General features: G+C 39.0%; 1 protein-coding gene across 19 annotated transcripts in view; it reads left to right on the top strand.

Moving 5' to 3' along the window:
- The window catches only part of ITSN2 (intersectin 2), a 146,451-nt gene that overhangs the window by 97,998 nt on the left and 35,606 nt on the right, over positions 1-12,847 (top strand). For 17 of the 19 annotated variants that reach the window (XR_006703745.1, XM_045447567.1, XM_045447559.1 and 14 more), the window contains 4 exons: positions 768-813; positions 896-1,017; positions 2,753-2,849; positions 3,531-3,722. Coding sequence is in view for 18 of the 19 variants with exons in the window: in XM_045447567.1 (XP_045303523.1) it covers positions 768-813; positions 896-1,017; positions 2,753-2,849; positions 3,531-3,722 (457 nt within the window). In the remaining variant the exon portion in view is untranslated. Of the gene's footprint in view, positions 1-767; positions 814-895; positions 1,018-2,752; positions 2,850-3,530; positions 3,723-5,403; positions 8,702-12,847 lie in introns of those variants that run through there. The other 2 variants (XM_045447573.1, XM_045447574.1) reach the window with 1 other exon arrangement.

Genomic DNA, 12,847 nt, shown 5'->3' on the forward strand with positions numbered 1-12,847 from the left:
GTCATAAGTACCCAGAAAATGTTAGGCCAGGACTCCCATCAATTCCACTTCAGTACTTGAACTATAACTTTGTTCACTTACAACAACAAAAAAATTGTCTGTTCCATCCCTTTATTTGTTCAAATTCCTGAAAAGAAGGAATGTAGTTGGCCCAACTATTTGGGTTTTTTTTTTTTTTAAATGTTTATTTATTTTTGAGAGAGAGACAGCACAAGCTGGGGAGGGGCAGAGAGGGAGACACAGAATATAAAGCAGCCTCCAGAGCCCAGTGTGGGGCTCGAACTCACGAACTGTGAGATCATGACCTCACATCAAGAGCTCGGACGCTTAAGCGACTGAGCCACCCAGGCACCCCTATCCTGTTAAGTCAGACTGAGGTTATAGTTACCACCCAGGAAATAGATTTTTGTTGTTGTTCTTATGTTCATGGGGAACATACAAAAAAAATTAAAAACCTCCTAGGTAGCGGAAGCAGAACTCACACATGCCTTAAGATATATTGTATGTAGTGGGCATTGATGCTAACCTGATAAATGAGAGGTATCTGGCCCAGGTGCTCATGTTTGATATTCAGGTAAGATGCAGAAAATGAGCTATTCTTGTTGAGTCACTAGATGCCAGCATCATCCATTTGTAATGTCTGTTAGTAGACCTTCATTTTAAAGAAACAAGAACCCTGGGGATTAGAAATCTAATTCATAATAGCCTTTGTACTCTTACATCTGGATTATTAGAAAATGATAAAACAGTACGTCTTTTCCTTACAGAGTTTTGGGAGTGCTAGCAAATCTGGAACATCAAACAAGAAACCTGGTATGTATAATAATGGAGTTAAAAAAGTACTACAGTGTTTAATAGTCTTGAATTCATAGTTTCTTGTCTGTCTTCTTTTCAGAGATTGCTCAAGTAACTTCAGCATATGTGGCTTCTGGTTCTGAACAACTTAGCCTTGCACCCGGGCAGTTAATACTAATCCTAAAGAAAAATTCAAGTGGGTGGTGGCAAGGGGAATTACAGGTAATAATCTTTAAATATTTATCAATTTTATTATAAAAGTAATGCACGCTCATTAGAAAATAAAATTAATAACAATTTTAGATCACCTATAATCATACCACTTAGAGGTAATCAATATTAACATTGTGGTGTATTATGTTCCCCTCTAGTTTCTTCCCTGCTTATTTTTAGCACAGCTGAATTGGTATAAGGAACGATACCAAGAATAATTTTCTCTACAGACATAATTGTTTTCCAATACCTGCTTTAAGAAACCACAGGTCACCGTCTTAAAGGAAAGCATACCATCATCTTTGCTTGGGATAACCCCAGGCTTACCGTATATAGCCTCTTCTATCTAGGAGAAGAAACATTATCCAGGCTGTGTACTGAGAAAATGCTACTCATTGGACTTTCTCTACCATAGTCTTATGTTTTTGAAACAGCAATGCAAGGAAAGGAAATGCAGGCATAAATGCACCTATGTTTTCCTAAAATGTTAACAGAAGTAGTTATTGCATATGTTTTGATACAGAAAGTTCTTTTCTCTTAAAAGTTCCTTACTAGAAAGACTAAAAATAAAAAGCTTTTTAAGATTAAAAGATCATGAGAGGTATAAAAGCTATATTTTTATGTAGGTTTGATATATGGTTGTAATATGGAGGATAAACACAGCTTCATTCTTGCACATCAGTCTTAAACAATCCTAAAGAACACTGGAGGTTCAAAATTGAGTATCTTCTTGAGTAACTCCTTGAAATCCCACCTTCCTGATTTGCTTTAAAGATTGACCCAACAATATGACGAGCTTGGCTTTCCACAAATTTTATTTGTGATCTCTGCATTAATTATTGACAGAGCCCCAAGAGGTGTTCATTGTGCACAGTACCATTTTAACTGCTGACTTGATTCCTAGGAGAACTCTGGAAGGGTCTTTTTAGTTTATAAATATTATTTGTGTGAAGTATTCAGAGAACTCTGAGTCCAGAAGACCTCCTAATAGACTTCTCTAACAGACTTCTGCAAGTAGTGTTCTTAGAACCATTTTGATATGCATATTGAGCCTTCCAGTTGTTTAATACTGACCTGGAAGGCCAGTGCAGAATTCAGGGGTCCCCAAGACCACCCTGACTTCTGATACCAGCTGGAAGTTTGGAGGTCCCCAAGACCACTCTCAAGTTCAGTAATTAACTAGAAAGACTCATGAGAGACTGAGAGCTATTCTTCTCATAGTTACAGTTTGTTACAGCAAAGTAATTTAGATTATAATTAGACAAGGAAAGAGATGTATGGGGCTGAGTTCAGGAGGGTTCCAAAAACAGAGGTTTCATTGTCCTCTCCCAGTGGAGTCATGGACAGCATTGACTCCTGGCAACAATAAACATCAAGTATTGCCAAGCACAGAAGCTCATTTGATCCTTGGTGTCCAGAGTTTTTACATCATAGACGTGGTTCTGCACTTATGGCTAAACTTAGTCTCCAATCCTTTTAGAGGTTGAGTTCATACTGTATCACCCAGAGCGCCCCCCATTAGTCACATTGTTAGACTGTCTGGCATGGTCAAGGCCCAGAGGAAATAAGACACTTATCAGTCAGGACATACCACAGGTTTAGAGATTACCTCCCAGATGCCAAAGGTAGAGTCCAGACCTCTCTTGGGACAAGGGTAAATTCTTTACTGCACAGCCATTTTTAGTTTATGTCTCAGTAATTATTTTTGATCCCATCTTTCATATTCCTTTTGCTAATTTTATAGGCCAGAGGAAAAAAGCGACAGAAAGGATGGTTTCCTGCCAGCCATGTTAAACTTTTGGGTCCAAGTAGTGAAAGAACTACACCTGCCTTTCATCCTGGTATGGAAGTGAAGTAACTTGTATTTCATCTTACAGAAGTTTTGTTGAAATTCAGCCACTTCTTAGATTAGCATATGCTTTGAAAAATATTAAAAATTGGTTCTTTTTGTAACTCTGTCTGAAAGTAATGTTACAATGAGAACTTCCTTTCTAAAAAGATCTATATACAAACAGCCAACTGTTTAAGTGATACTTGAACCACTTCATTCCTTGAAATTTTTCCAAGTGGAATTGCTATGCTATTATACTTAAAGTGAAGCAGTTGGGGTACTGGGGTGGCTCAGTTGGTTAAGTGTCCAACTCTTGATTTCGGCTCAGGTCGTGATGTCACAGTTGCGAGATCAAGCCTTGTGCAGGCTTCAGGCTAGGCAAGGAGCCTGCTTGGGTGGGATTCTTTCTCCCTCTACCACTCCCCCACTTGCACTCTCTCTTTCTCACTGTCTCCAAAAAAAGGCAACTATTTAAAGTGAAGCAGTTCACTTGGATTAACCATAGTTGGGAGATTCTTGTTTTATAAAATAGGAAAATGGAGGAAGGAGGGTGAAGCAGAGCAGCCCAAGGAAAATTTTACCCTAATTTTAACATTTAATAGTAGAGTCATTTAAGTTCTAGAGGAGTTATAACATGTGATCTTTGTATTAATAATTAATTTACTTTATTACGTTGTTCTTTTTCTCGTAGTATGTCAGGTGATTGCTATGTATGACTATGTAGCAAATAACGAGGATGAGCTGAATTTCTCCAAGGGACAACTTATCAATGTTTTGAACAAAGATGATCCTGACTGGTGGCAAGGAGAAATCAATGGGGTGACTGGTCTCTTTCCTTCAAACTATGTTAAGATGACAACAGACTCCGATCCAAGTCAACAGTGTGAGTAATATCCAACTATTTGCCCCTCAACTAGTGCAAAAGCTTTAATAGACAGCACTGCACTCATTCTGTCCTGGAGCATATCTTAAACTCAGCACTCTTAGCAAGCGAGTATTAGTGACTAAAGCAATAAAATGCAAAAGGAAATTTTTTACAAAATCAAAAATTATACTGCTTTATTTTATACTTTTTTCTTAGCTTTAGACCTTACTGTTAGACTTCATCTGAAAACATTTGTAAGTCTTTAACAGGTTCTTGGGTGCAAGCAGTCTATGCTTCAACTTCCCATTACCACCATCCTTTTTTAGCCTCTAACAATCTTTTCCTGCTTAATAAAGAGTATCCAGTAATTACTGTACTCACCTATTCAAATTACCCTTTTAGTGTACAGGTGCTATTAATCTTTGCAACCTTCTCATTTATTACTCACATATTTACACATCATCCAGATTAGGAGAAAATTAAAAACCGGTTTAAACTGTGTGCAAAACTCTGTTAGGTGATTTTTTTAAAAAGATACCTGATGCCATAAGAGACATATGAATCAAGATCTCTTTCACTATTTTTAGAACAAGGATCCAGATCTCAGTGTGAAATTTGGTATTATATATAAAACTAACTCTTCGTAGTTACCTAGCCTTACTTACATTTGACAATAAAAATGCATTCATAATAGAGAATAAACAGCACTTGGAAATACTTTTTACCTTTGTAAAATGTCACTTTTTCCTACCCTTTTGATTTTTGGTTTCTTTTTTTTTTTTTTTTTTACAAGATACATCATGATTTATATTTTTATCATTCTTGTGAAATTATCTAAAATATTTAGCCTTTCATTTTAATTGAGTTTTGGGAACATATAAATGGTAACTCGGTCAAAGCTAGAGATACGCTCGTAATTCAGTGCGAGTGTTAAGAATTTTTACTGTATCTATAATTTTGAAATATTAGTGCACTGTTTATACTTTAGGGCTTATAGTTCTAAAGATAGTTTTGATCCTGGGAGATTTTCATTTAGATAAAGCAACTACATTTCCTAATTTGAATATGGGAACAGTTCAGTTTTTTATGATTTGAACATCCCCCCAAAAACTGGGGCTACCTACGTGAATGACCGGTTTTAAGCTCCGCTGATGGTCTGGCAGCTTTCGGTGCTATAGCCAGTTCATCTAATTAATTAGACATAGCTGAGGGCCTTCCCTGGCCCTGAGAGAGGAAGCTGCCTTTCATGCGGACCAGGACTGGAAGCTCTTTGGCTAGTGATTCCTGGAGACATTCCAGATCTCCAGGATGTTTGGCTGTTACAGCACCTAGGGTGTAAAGTGGTCGTTCTCCAGATGCGTTGTTGTTGTTTATCTTGTTTTCCAGTGGCAGAACGCTTCTTCCAATTAAGTCTTAGGTAGTCAGGAATATAAAGAACAGATAAAAGCTGTTCTAGAGGAAGAACAGCCAGGAGTATATGAGTCCGTGAAGATTGGTTAAATTTTAGATTACCATTTGCGTTTCTTGGGCCTTTATAATTATTATTTTCATTTTATAATGCAATTAGGATGTTTTTTAAAGTTTGAGAATTTTAATAGTTCAAATTTGTTTAGTTGATGTTGCATGTTATTAGTCAAATTTTTTCTCACCCACTTAATTTGCTTTATGTTCATTTTATTCCTCATTTTTCTTTTTATAGGACCCAATGTTGTCTTCCAGTGTGAAAGCACCCCAGAGACCCACTATCCAAGTTTGACTCTAGCGTGGAGGCAGGGCAGGCAGCCCTGATCAAATATCTCCTACACAATTCATTAACTTCGTTTGAATGTTAGAGCCACTTGTGATTATTTCTTTGTGTTTCTAATTTACAGTTAAAATTTATTTGTAACAAGTTAAAGGATAGTGGGTCTTTGTGTGGCTTTCCCTGCTGTTCACTCTGGCATCTTTTAGCATTTTTCTTCTTTTTTTAATTTGGTAATTGTAGGTCATTAGCATGCATATTGAGTTTGCCCGTACATGGTGGGAGTTCAAACACACAAAGACCCACTATTTGCACAGACTATTCTCACTGGTTTGGAATGGGCCGCCATGCTTTTCTAATGTTACCGCAACATGTATATTCATTACAATTCAGATAAAACTTGCTTATGTTTTGCTCTTATGTTTGATCTAATCCTAATCACAGTGAGCTCTCAACTGGTTCAGTACGTGATTTGCTCCCAAATATGCACTGTTTGCTCTGTTCCTTTCTAGTGTGCCATCATGAGTACCAATATTTAAATTCGTTTAAAGGCCAATAACTGGAAATAACCTTTTCTCTATTTTCTGTGTATTTCGGGGTGGGAGCAGTAACACATTGGGGAAGCTTTCTCAGAAAAGAGGAAAGCAGCCTGCTCCAGCAGTATATGCAAAGTGGGCTGGGTTTCTTCTGTCTCGGCTGCCCACAAACGAGTACTGCACTGTGGGAGTTCCCTTAGGGTCTGTGAGCTCTGGGCTAATCAAGATAGTGCATCATGTGCTGTAGCAGTCAGTTGTCACTTCTTTCTTGGTGACCTAAAAATGGATTCTTTTTGAGGAATGAAAGGCTCCCATCATTGACAGTTGAGACAGGAAAACCTTCCCTTGCTTAACGTTTGTAGTACATTCTAAAGTCAGAATTCATGTTATCTATTTTAATTAGGTGACTGCCTGTTTCAGGTCACAAAAGGACACTGGTTGACGTTCTTCTTAATGTGTTTAGTAAAAATCATAAGGAATCCTTGAAGAGTTTAAATGCCCCTGATGCGGGCCTGTAGGCTCTATCTAGTCAGGAATGAGTTCAAGCAAAAGAATGATGTGTGAGAGCTGGCATTCTTCTATGTCCATGAAGATGCTTTGAGGCTGGAAGATTGATTTTACCATCCAGAATTCTCTGGCTAATATCTTGTCTTCAGACACATCGGCTACTTCGGCATAGGATTTTACTTGTTTTCCTTGAATGGAAAACACTTTAAAGATAATAAACATTATTATAAACAAGTAAATTGGAGAGTACTTAGCTGAAACAAAAAGGATTGTTAGTAGGCAGTATTAAACTATGTTTGAAAATCAATGAGACGTTTATGCAACTTAAAATGTTTACAAACTGCAGTGCAATCTACTGTTTATGAATGTCAGAGTATTATCAGGAAAAGTGTACATACAATCATAGAATCTTATTTCCTCACAGAGTTCTTTAAGAAGAGTGAAGTGTGTTTTTATATCTCTGAGTTTCAGTTAGAGGCATATTTTGTGCAATATTTATGTTAATGTGCCTATACATTGTGAATGAATAATTTCAGTCATTGCCTAAATCATAACTTTTTTTTTTTGAGAAAGAATCAGTACTTTAGTTAGAACTTTACAAAGTTCAAATGTCTGTGTTTCAAAATGCTTATTAACATTACAGGGATGTATGATGATGTGTATGTGTGCTCCCTGGGGCAGGGATTTCTGGTTATTAGACCACCTCAATTTTTAGCATTTGGCATCATCATGATAACTTTTATAAAATATGACATTAATAGGAAAGCAATAATAACACTTTACAAAGTGGAATAACAGATTTGCCCGCAGTCACTAAAGGAGACAGCGCAAAGACTGAGTCCTTGTGAACTCACCTGATCTTCCAAATTGTACGGATTACTTGGTCTCACCTTGTATTTTCTGAACTCTCCGCTTTTGCACTCTTTGGGCGGGTTCGGGTTAAGTACAGTTACTTTAAATCTATTTTAAACCCTGGGGTTGGAAATCAGACCTGTTAATTAGCTGCATAGTTTGGTATAATATTTTCTCTTTATAATTTTAAATTTGGGCTTATCTAATACACTGGTAAATTATTTCAAAGGTATTTTTACAGCTCAAATTGTTTCACTGTAACACTGATAAATATAAGTGACTAAGAATGACATTCAGGTGGAGCTTAGCATCTGTAATCAATCCGAAAATAATGTATTTGTCAGGTACCCAGGAGCTAAATCAAATCACATAATGGCATATTTAAGCTGAATTGTTGGTCTGGAAAATAAAATTACTGTATTTACTGAAATACTACTCTTTGTGTAGGTATTTTGCCATATACTTGAGAGAAAGCTAAAAGTAAAGGAAATTGTATGACATGTAATAGTCCTTCTTAAAAACGCATGCAGTCATTCCTTTGTAGTACCTCATATTCAGCCAAGTACTTGCTCTCTCCCTCATTCAGTATGGGAGGGCAGCTTTCAGTTTGCTTAGAAAGCAACGATAGAAGGAAAGAGCTTATCAGGAACACAGAATCTTAAAATGGAATAAATCTGAACCCCGTGGGAAGTAAAGAATCAAAATACCTATTTATTTTTAAAAATACCTATTTATTTAAAGATTATAGTATGTGATAATCATTTTTAAAGTATGTGATTAAATCTCATAGGTTTTCCAGCAATGAAAAAATCAGTTGTAAAACCAAAGCTGATTTTTTAGAAAACTTGAAAATTTAAGTCAGTCCTACCCATTGCATAGGTTCCTCTAAAACTTTATCTTAAAGAGTCATTTTACAATAATACAACTATTAAAAAATGTAACTGCTGTTTTATTTTAAAATACAATAAGAAATACTAATAGTTTAAAAGAAAGTGGGGGAAGGAAAAGTAGAGAAAGAAATGCCAATTCCAGTCCAAAGCTTTATTTGCCAAGTTTTCTTAGAATACATTTTACCAAGTTATAAACTCTTGTAAATAGAATCTATAATGGAAATACTGAGAGACTTTGCCTAAAGTGGCATTATTGGATGCTGCTGTGATGCTACTGTAATAAGTTATTAAATTGTTGCAAAGTGCTGTTTTTGCCTTAAATTTTTATTTTGTGTGTCTTGAAACTATAGTATTAAAGGTCTTGAGATTGTGCAGATGCTGGGCACGCTTGGCATGAGGTAATCTGTTTTTATTTTTACAAAGTTGTAATATAACTATGCAAGTGTGTTTATTAAAATGACACAAACTACATTACTTGTATTGTGTATTTCTTTTGAAGCATCCTTTAAAACTTATTTTTAAGTATTTGTATGTAGTCATGATTGAATTTCTTTGGAATTTCTCTTTTTCCTTAACATGGTCTCTGGGTACAGGCCAGTGAATTGTTTTATATCACAAGGGGCAAAAGAAATTTTAAATCGTCAAGCTTGAGATAGTTTGATCCAAAATAATCATATGTATCTCAAAAGCAAAAGACATTTTGATTTGAAAGTAAAAGACAATATCTAGGATAAATGGATAATGTTATTATTTACAATTTTTGCTCCACAACCTTTTTCTGAAAACATTGGAGGGAACTTACAAGTTGATACTCTTTGCAAATGTAGAATTAAACATTCTTAGTACAAAGTAACTTTAGTGAATGCTTGGAGGCACCAGAGTTAAGTAGAAGTTTACACTTAAGTAATCAAGTTGGTGCTTTCATCTTGAGCGCAACATATGGATCAAAATCCAACCCATCCATGAATATCTGGCATAAACAGCCTCTTTCCAGAAAACGTTTCCTCGTCTCTGGAAAATCATTCAACTAACTTACTGAGCATTTGCATAAGGCCAAGCAAAGGACTAACTTCTGAGAATATGAAAAAGAGTGTCAGTCCTTGGCTCAGGTAGTGTGTAGCTCTGTGAGGGGATCAGGCACATACGCAGATCATTCTAGAACAACATGCTAAGCACAGTGATAGGTATTTACTGGACACCAAGAGAGTACAGAGGAGTACCTAATTCAACCATAGATTGGTGAATTAGAGGAGACCTCCCGGAGGTGGCAACTGTGAGACCCATAAGGTAAATAGGAGTAAGGCAGATGGGGGGTGGGGTGGGGTGGGGTGGGATGGTGGAGAGTATGACAAAGACAAGAAACAGCGGAGGAGGGGAGGGGACTCTATAAGCTGGAGTGGAAGTGCAAAGCCAGGAACAGTGAAACTCGGGGCTTGAGAGGCAGGCCAGGGGCTGAATCAGAGATTCTCTAGCTTGAATCAGAGATTCGTTGGGATCACCTGGGAAACTTTAAAAAACTATTGATGCCTGAGTCCTGATTTAAATGGTCTAAAGCATGGCCTGCGTGTGGGGATTTTTCAGAGCTTCCCCGATGATTCTGATACGTTGCCAAGGTGGGGAAAGAGTGACGAAACAGAGCTCAGAACTGTTTCTGAAGGAACATTGGCAGGAGTTGGGAACTGATTGGATGTGTAGGCAGGTGGAAGTGTCAGTTTGATTCCCAGATTTTATCTTGGTGACAGGCAGAATAGTGGTGCCACCGGCTACAGTAAGGAGTCACAGTTGGGGAAAGGAGGAGTTTGGTTTTGACTGCAAAGCACCAGTGGGGCACCCGGGTGGTCAGACAGGGTTGAGACCCACAGCAGCAGGACGTCAGCCGGTGGGGTGAAGGCAGATGGATGGTGCTGAGTCCGCGAAAGTAAATGAGATGACTCGGGGAGAATGAGTTCATGCCAGCCCTTTGAGGGTGTCAGCAGTTAAGGGTGGGGTAGCGAAGGGACCTGTGGAGGCAGGGAACAGGTTCTAGGAAAATAGTGAACAAAGCTCTGGCTGCACAACCATTGCCCATACCGGTAAAAAGAAAAGACGAAAAGTGCCCTTCATTGAGTACTTACTGATCTGGGTCCTTTTCTGAGGTTCCCTAATGTTTTACCTCATTATTATTTTCTTTTCACAGATATGGCCATTAAAGCACAAGCTAAATAACTTGTCCAAGGTCACAGAGCCAGTAAGTGGGAGGGTTGGGTTCAAACCCACATGGTCTGGCTCCAGAGCCCATGCTCTTAAACCTCCCCTAGCGTGCAGTCACGGCCACCCTGTTAGTAGCAGTGAAGTTCCTGCACCACAGTCATCACTGGAACCAGTGAAAAGAAAAGAGAAGACAGAGGCCGCCCTGTGTTTTCTCTCTGTAGAAGGTACACACGGAGAAGAGGCCAGGAGGCAAAGACTGAATGTGATAAATAAGGACAGGAATTTTTAAGAATAGTGTCTGGAAAGATAAAGCTGGACGTAATCCCTTCTTTTGGTAACAGCTTTATTGAGATTCAAATCACATACCATACAATTCACCCACTTAAAGTGTACAGCCGAATGGTTTTTAGTTTATTCAGTGTTGTGCGACCGGCACCCGGGATGGTTAACTCCAGAACATTGCATCACTCCCAAAAGAAGTCCTGTGCCCTTCAGCTGTTGTCCTCCTATCTCGCTATACCGCCGCCGCGGGGAGCCGTAGGCAGCCACTGACAACCTCCTTGCCGTCTCCATGCGTATGTTTGCCCGTTCTGGACATATATAAATGGAATCATAAAACGTGTGGTTGGCTTGTTTTACTTAGCATGATGTTTTCGAGGACATCCATGCTGTCTGTGTGTCAGTACCTCATTCCTTTTTATGACGAAGGCGTGTTCCGTTGTACGGGGCGCCACACTGTTTATCCGTTCTTTAGTTGGTGGACGTTGGGTTGTTTCTACTTTTTAGCTGTTAAGAACAAGCTGCTGTGAATGTTTGTGTACAAGTTTTGGGGCAGACATGTCTTGTCACATGTCTGTGTCAAACGGTAATTCTGTGTTTAACTTTTTGAGGAACTGCCAGACTGTTTTCCAAAGTAGCTGCACCGTTTTATTCCCACCAGCAGTGCACGAAGTTTCTGTTTCTCCATGTCCTTACCAACACTGGTTATTATCTGACTTTTTACTATGGCCATCCCTCTGGGTGTGGAGCGACAGACATCTCTCTGTGGTTTTGCTTGACATCTCCTCAGTGACTAATGATGTTGAGCGTCTTGTCATGTGTTTCTTGGCCATTTGCAGATCTTCGTTAGAGAAATGTGTGTTTAGATCCTTTGCCTCTCGTTTGAGTCATTTGTCTTCATGCTTTAAACTTTGTTTTAAACGAACAACAAATTATGAAACACCCTTGAGAGAGATGTCTCAATGCTGTTGTCAGAAGGCAAAATCACTTAGTCAAGGAAAAAAAGCAGAGAGAGCGATGGAGTGAATGTGGGGGGAGTGCATTAGGAGGGTTGCTTTGAATCCCTGGCTCTTCCCGCTCACTTGCTGAACCTTAGCCTCGCCCCTATAATGATGATAATACCTACATTGCAGATGAGACTCAGGGATTTCTGAAGTGCTAGGTCACTGTCTAACACATACTAAGTGCTTGCTTTGTGCTGAGCAGTGGACTGAGTACTTCGGGTACGTGTCTCGGTTAGTCAGTGATGGAAGTTAGAACTCGAGTCCCAGTCTGACTCCAAAGCTCGTGCTCCTAGCCTCTGCCCATGCACCTACCTTTCCATTAACTGAGAGCTGCTGTTACTCCAGATCATAAAAGCAGAACAACCATCACTTAATCCCAAGATTCAGGTGAGAAGAATGTAAGGAGAATTAGCTGTTTTCAGTACCTCCAGGCTGGTCAAGTGACATTTAAAGTAGTAGAAGGACCTGCTACTGGGATCCCTGCCTGGGTCCCCAGCGGTCATATGATAACCTCCATGAAGTTAGGCAGGGCTACAGAGTGCGTGTGTCCTACACTGAGCCCAGTGGGGCGGAGTGACCAGTTATGGAGTCACAAACAGTTTGAAAGTATGGGCTGTGTGGTCATACCCGTGGGGAAAATTAGGAGTACAGCAAGCTGTTCAGTAACCATGAAACCCCCCCAGGACACTGGTGGTGTAGTAGCAGATGTATGACGTGAAATGCTCAAGTGTCTGGAACAGTCAACATGAAATTGGCTATTGGACACAGCTACTCATTGCATATGTGACAGAGGAGAAGGTATGTAGGGACCCGTCGTCACGTAGACACAAAAATGAGTCAAAGGAGAGTGAGAACTCTGTTGGCATTTCCAGAGAAGTGCATTTGCGCCATTTGGCATTCAGAATACTTAACCTAAACCCCCTTTTTTCCTCTAGAATTCAGTCCAGCAAGCATGAGACCAGGTCAAGTTTATACACCCTGTCATCCATGTTTTGTCTCAAGGCGGATTGCAGTGTAAGCACCATATAAAATGGCCTGGCATTTCAAAGTGTAAGACTTGAGCCAAGATGTAGGGGTTTAGTAGCTCTGAATTCTGTACTGTCTTCACCACCAACCTTTAGATTCTCTATATACAGTAGGGTTC

The sequence above is a fragment of the Leopardus geoffroyi genome, chromosome A3, assembly GCF_018350155.1.
Source record: "Leopardus geoffroyi isolate Oge1 chromosome A3, O.geoffroyi_Oge1_pat1.0, whole genome shotgun sequence".
Classification (NCBI taxonomy): Eukaryota; Metazoa; Chordata; class Mammalia; order Carnivora; family Felidae; genus Leopardus; species Leopardus geoffroyi.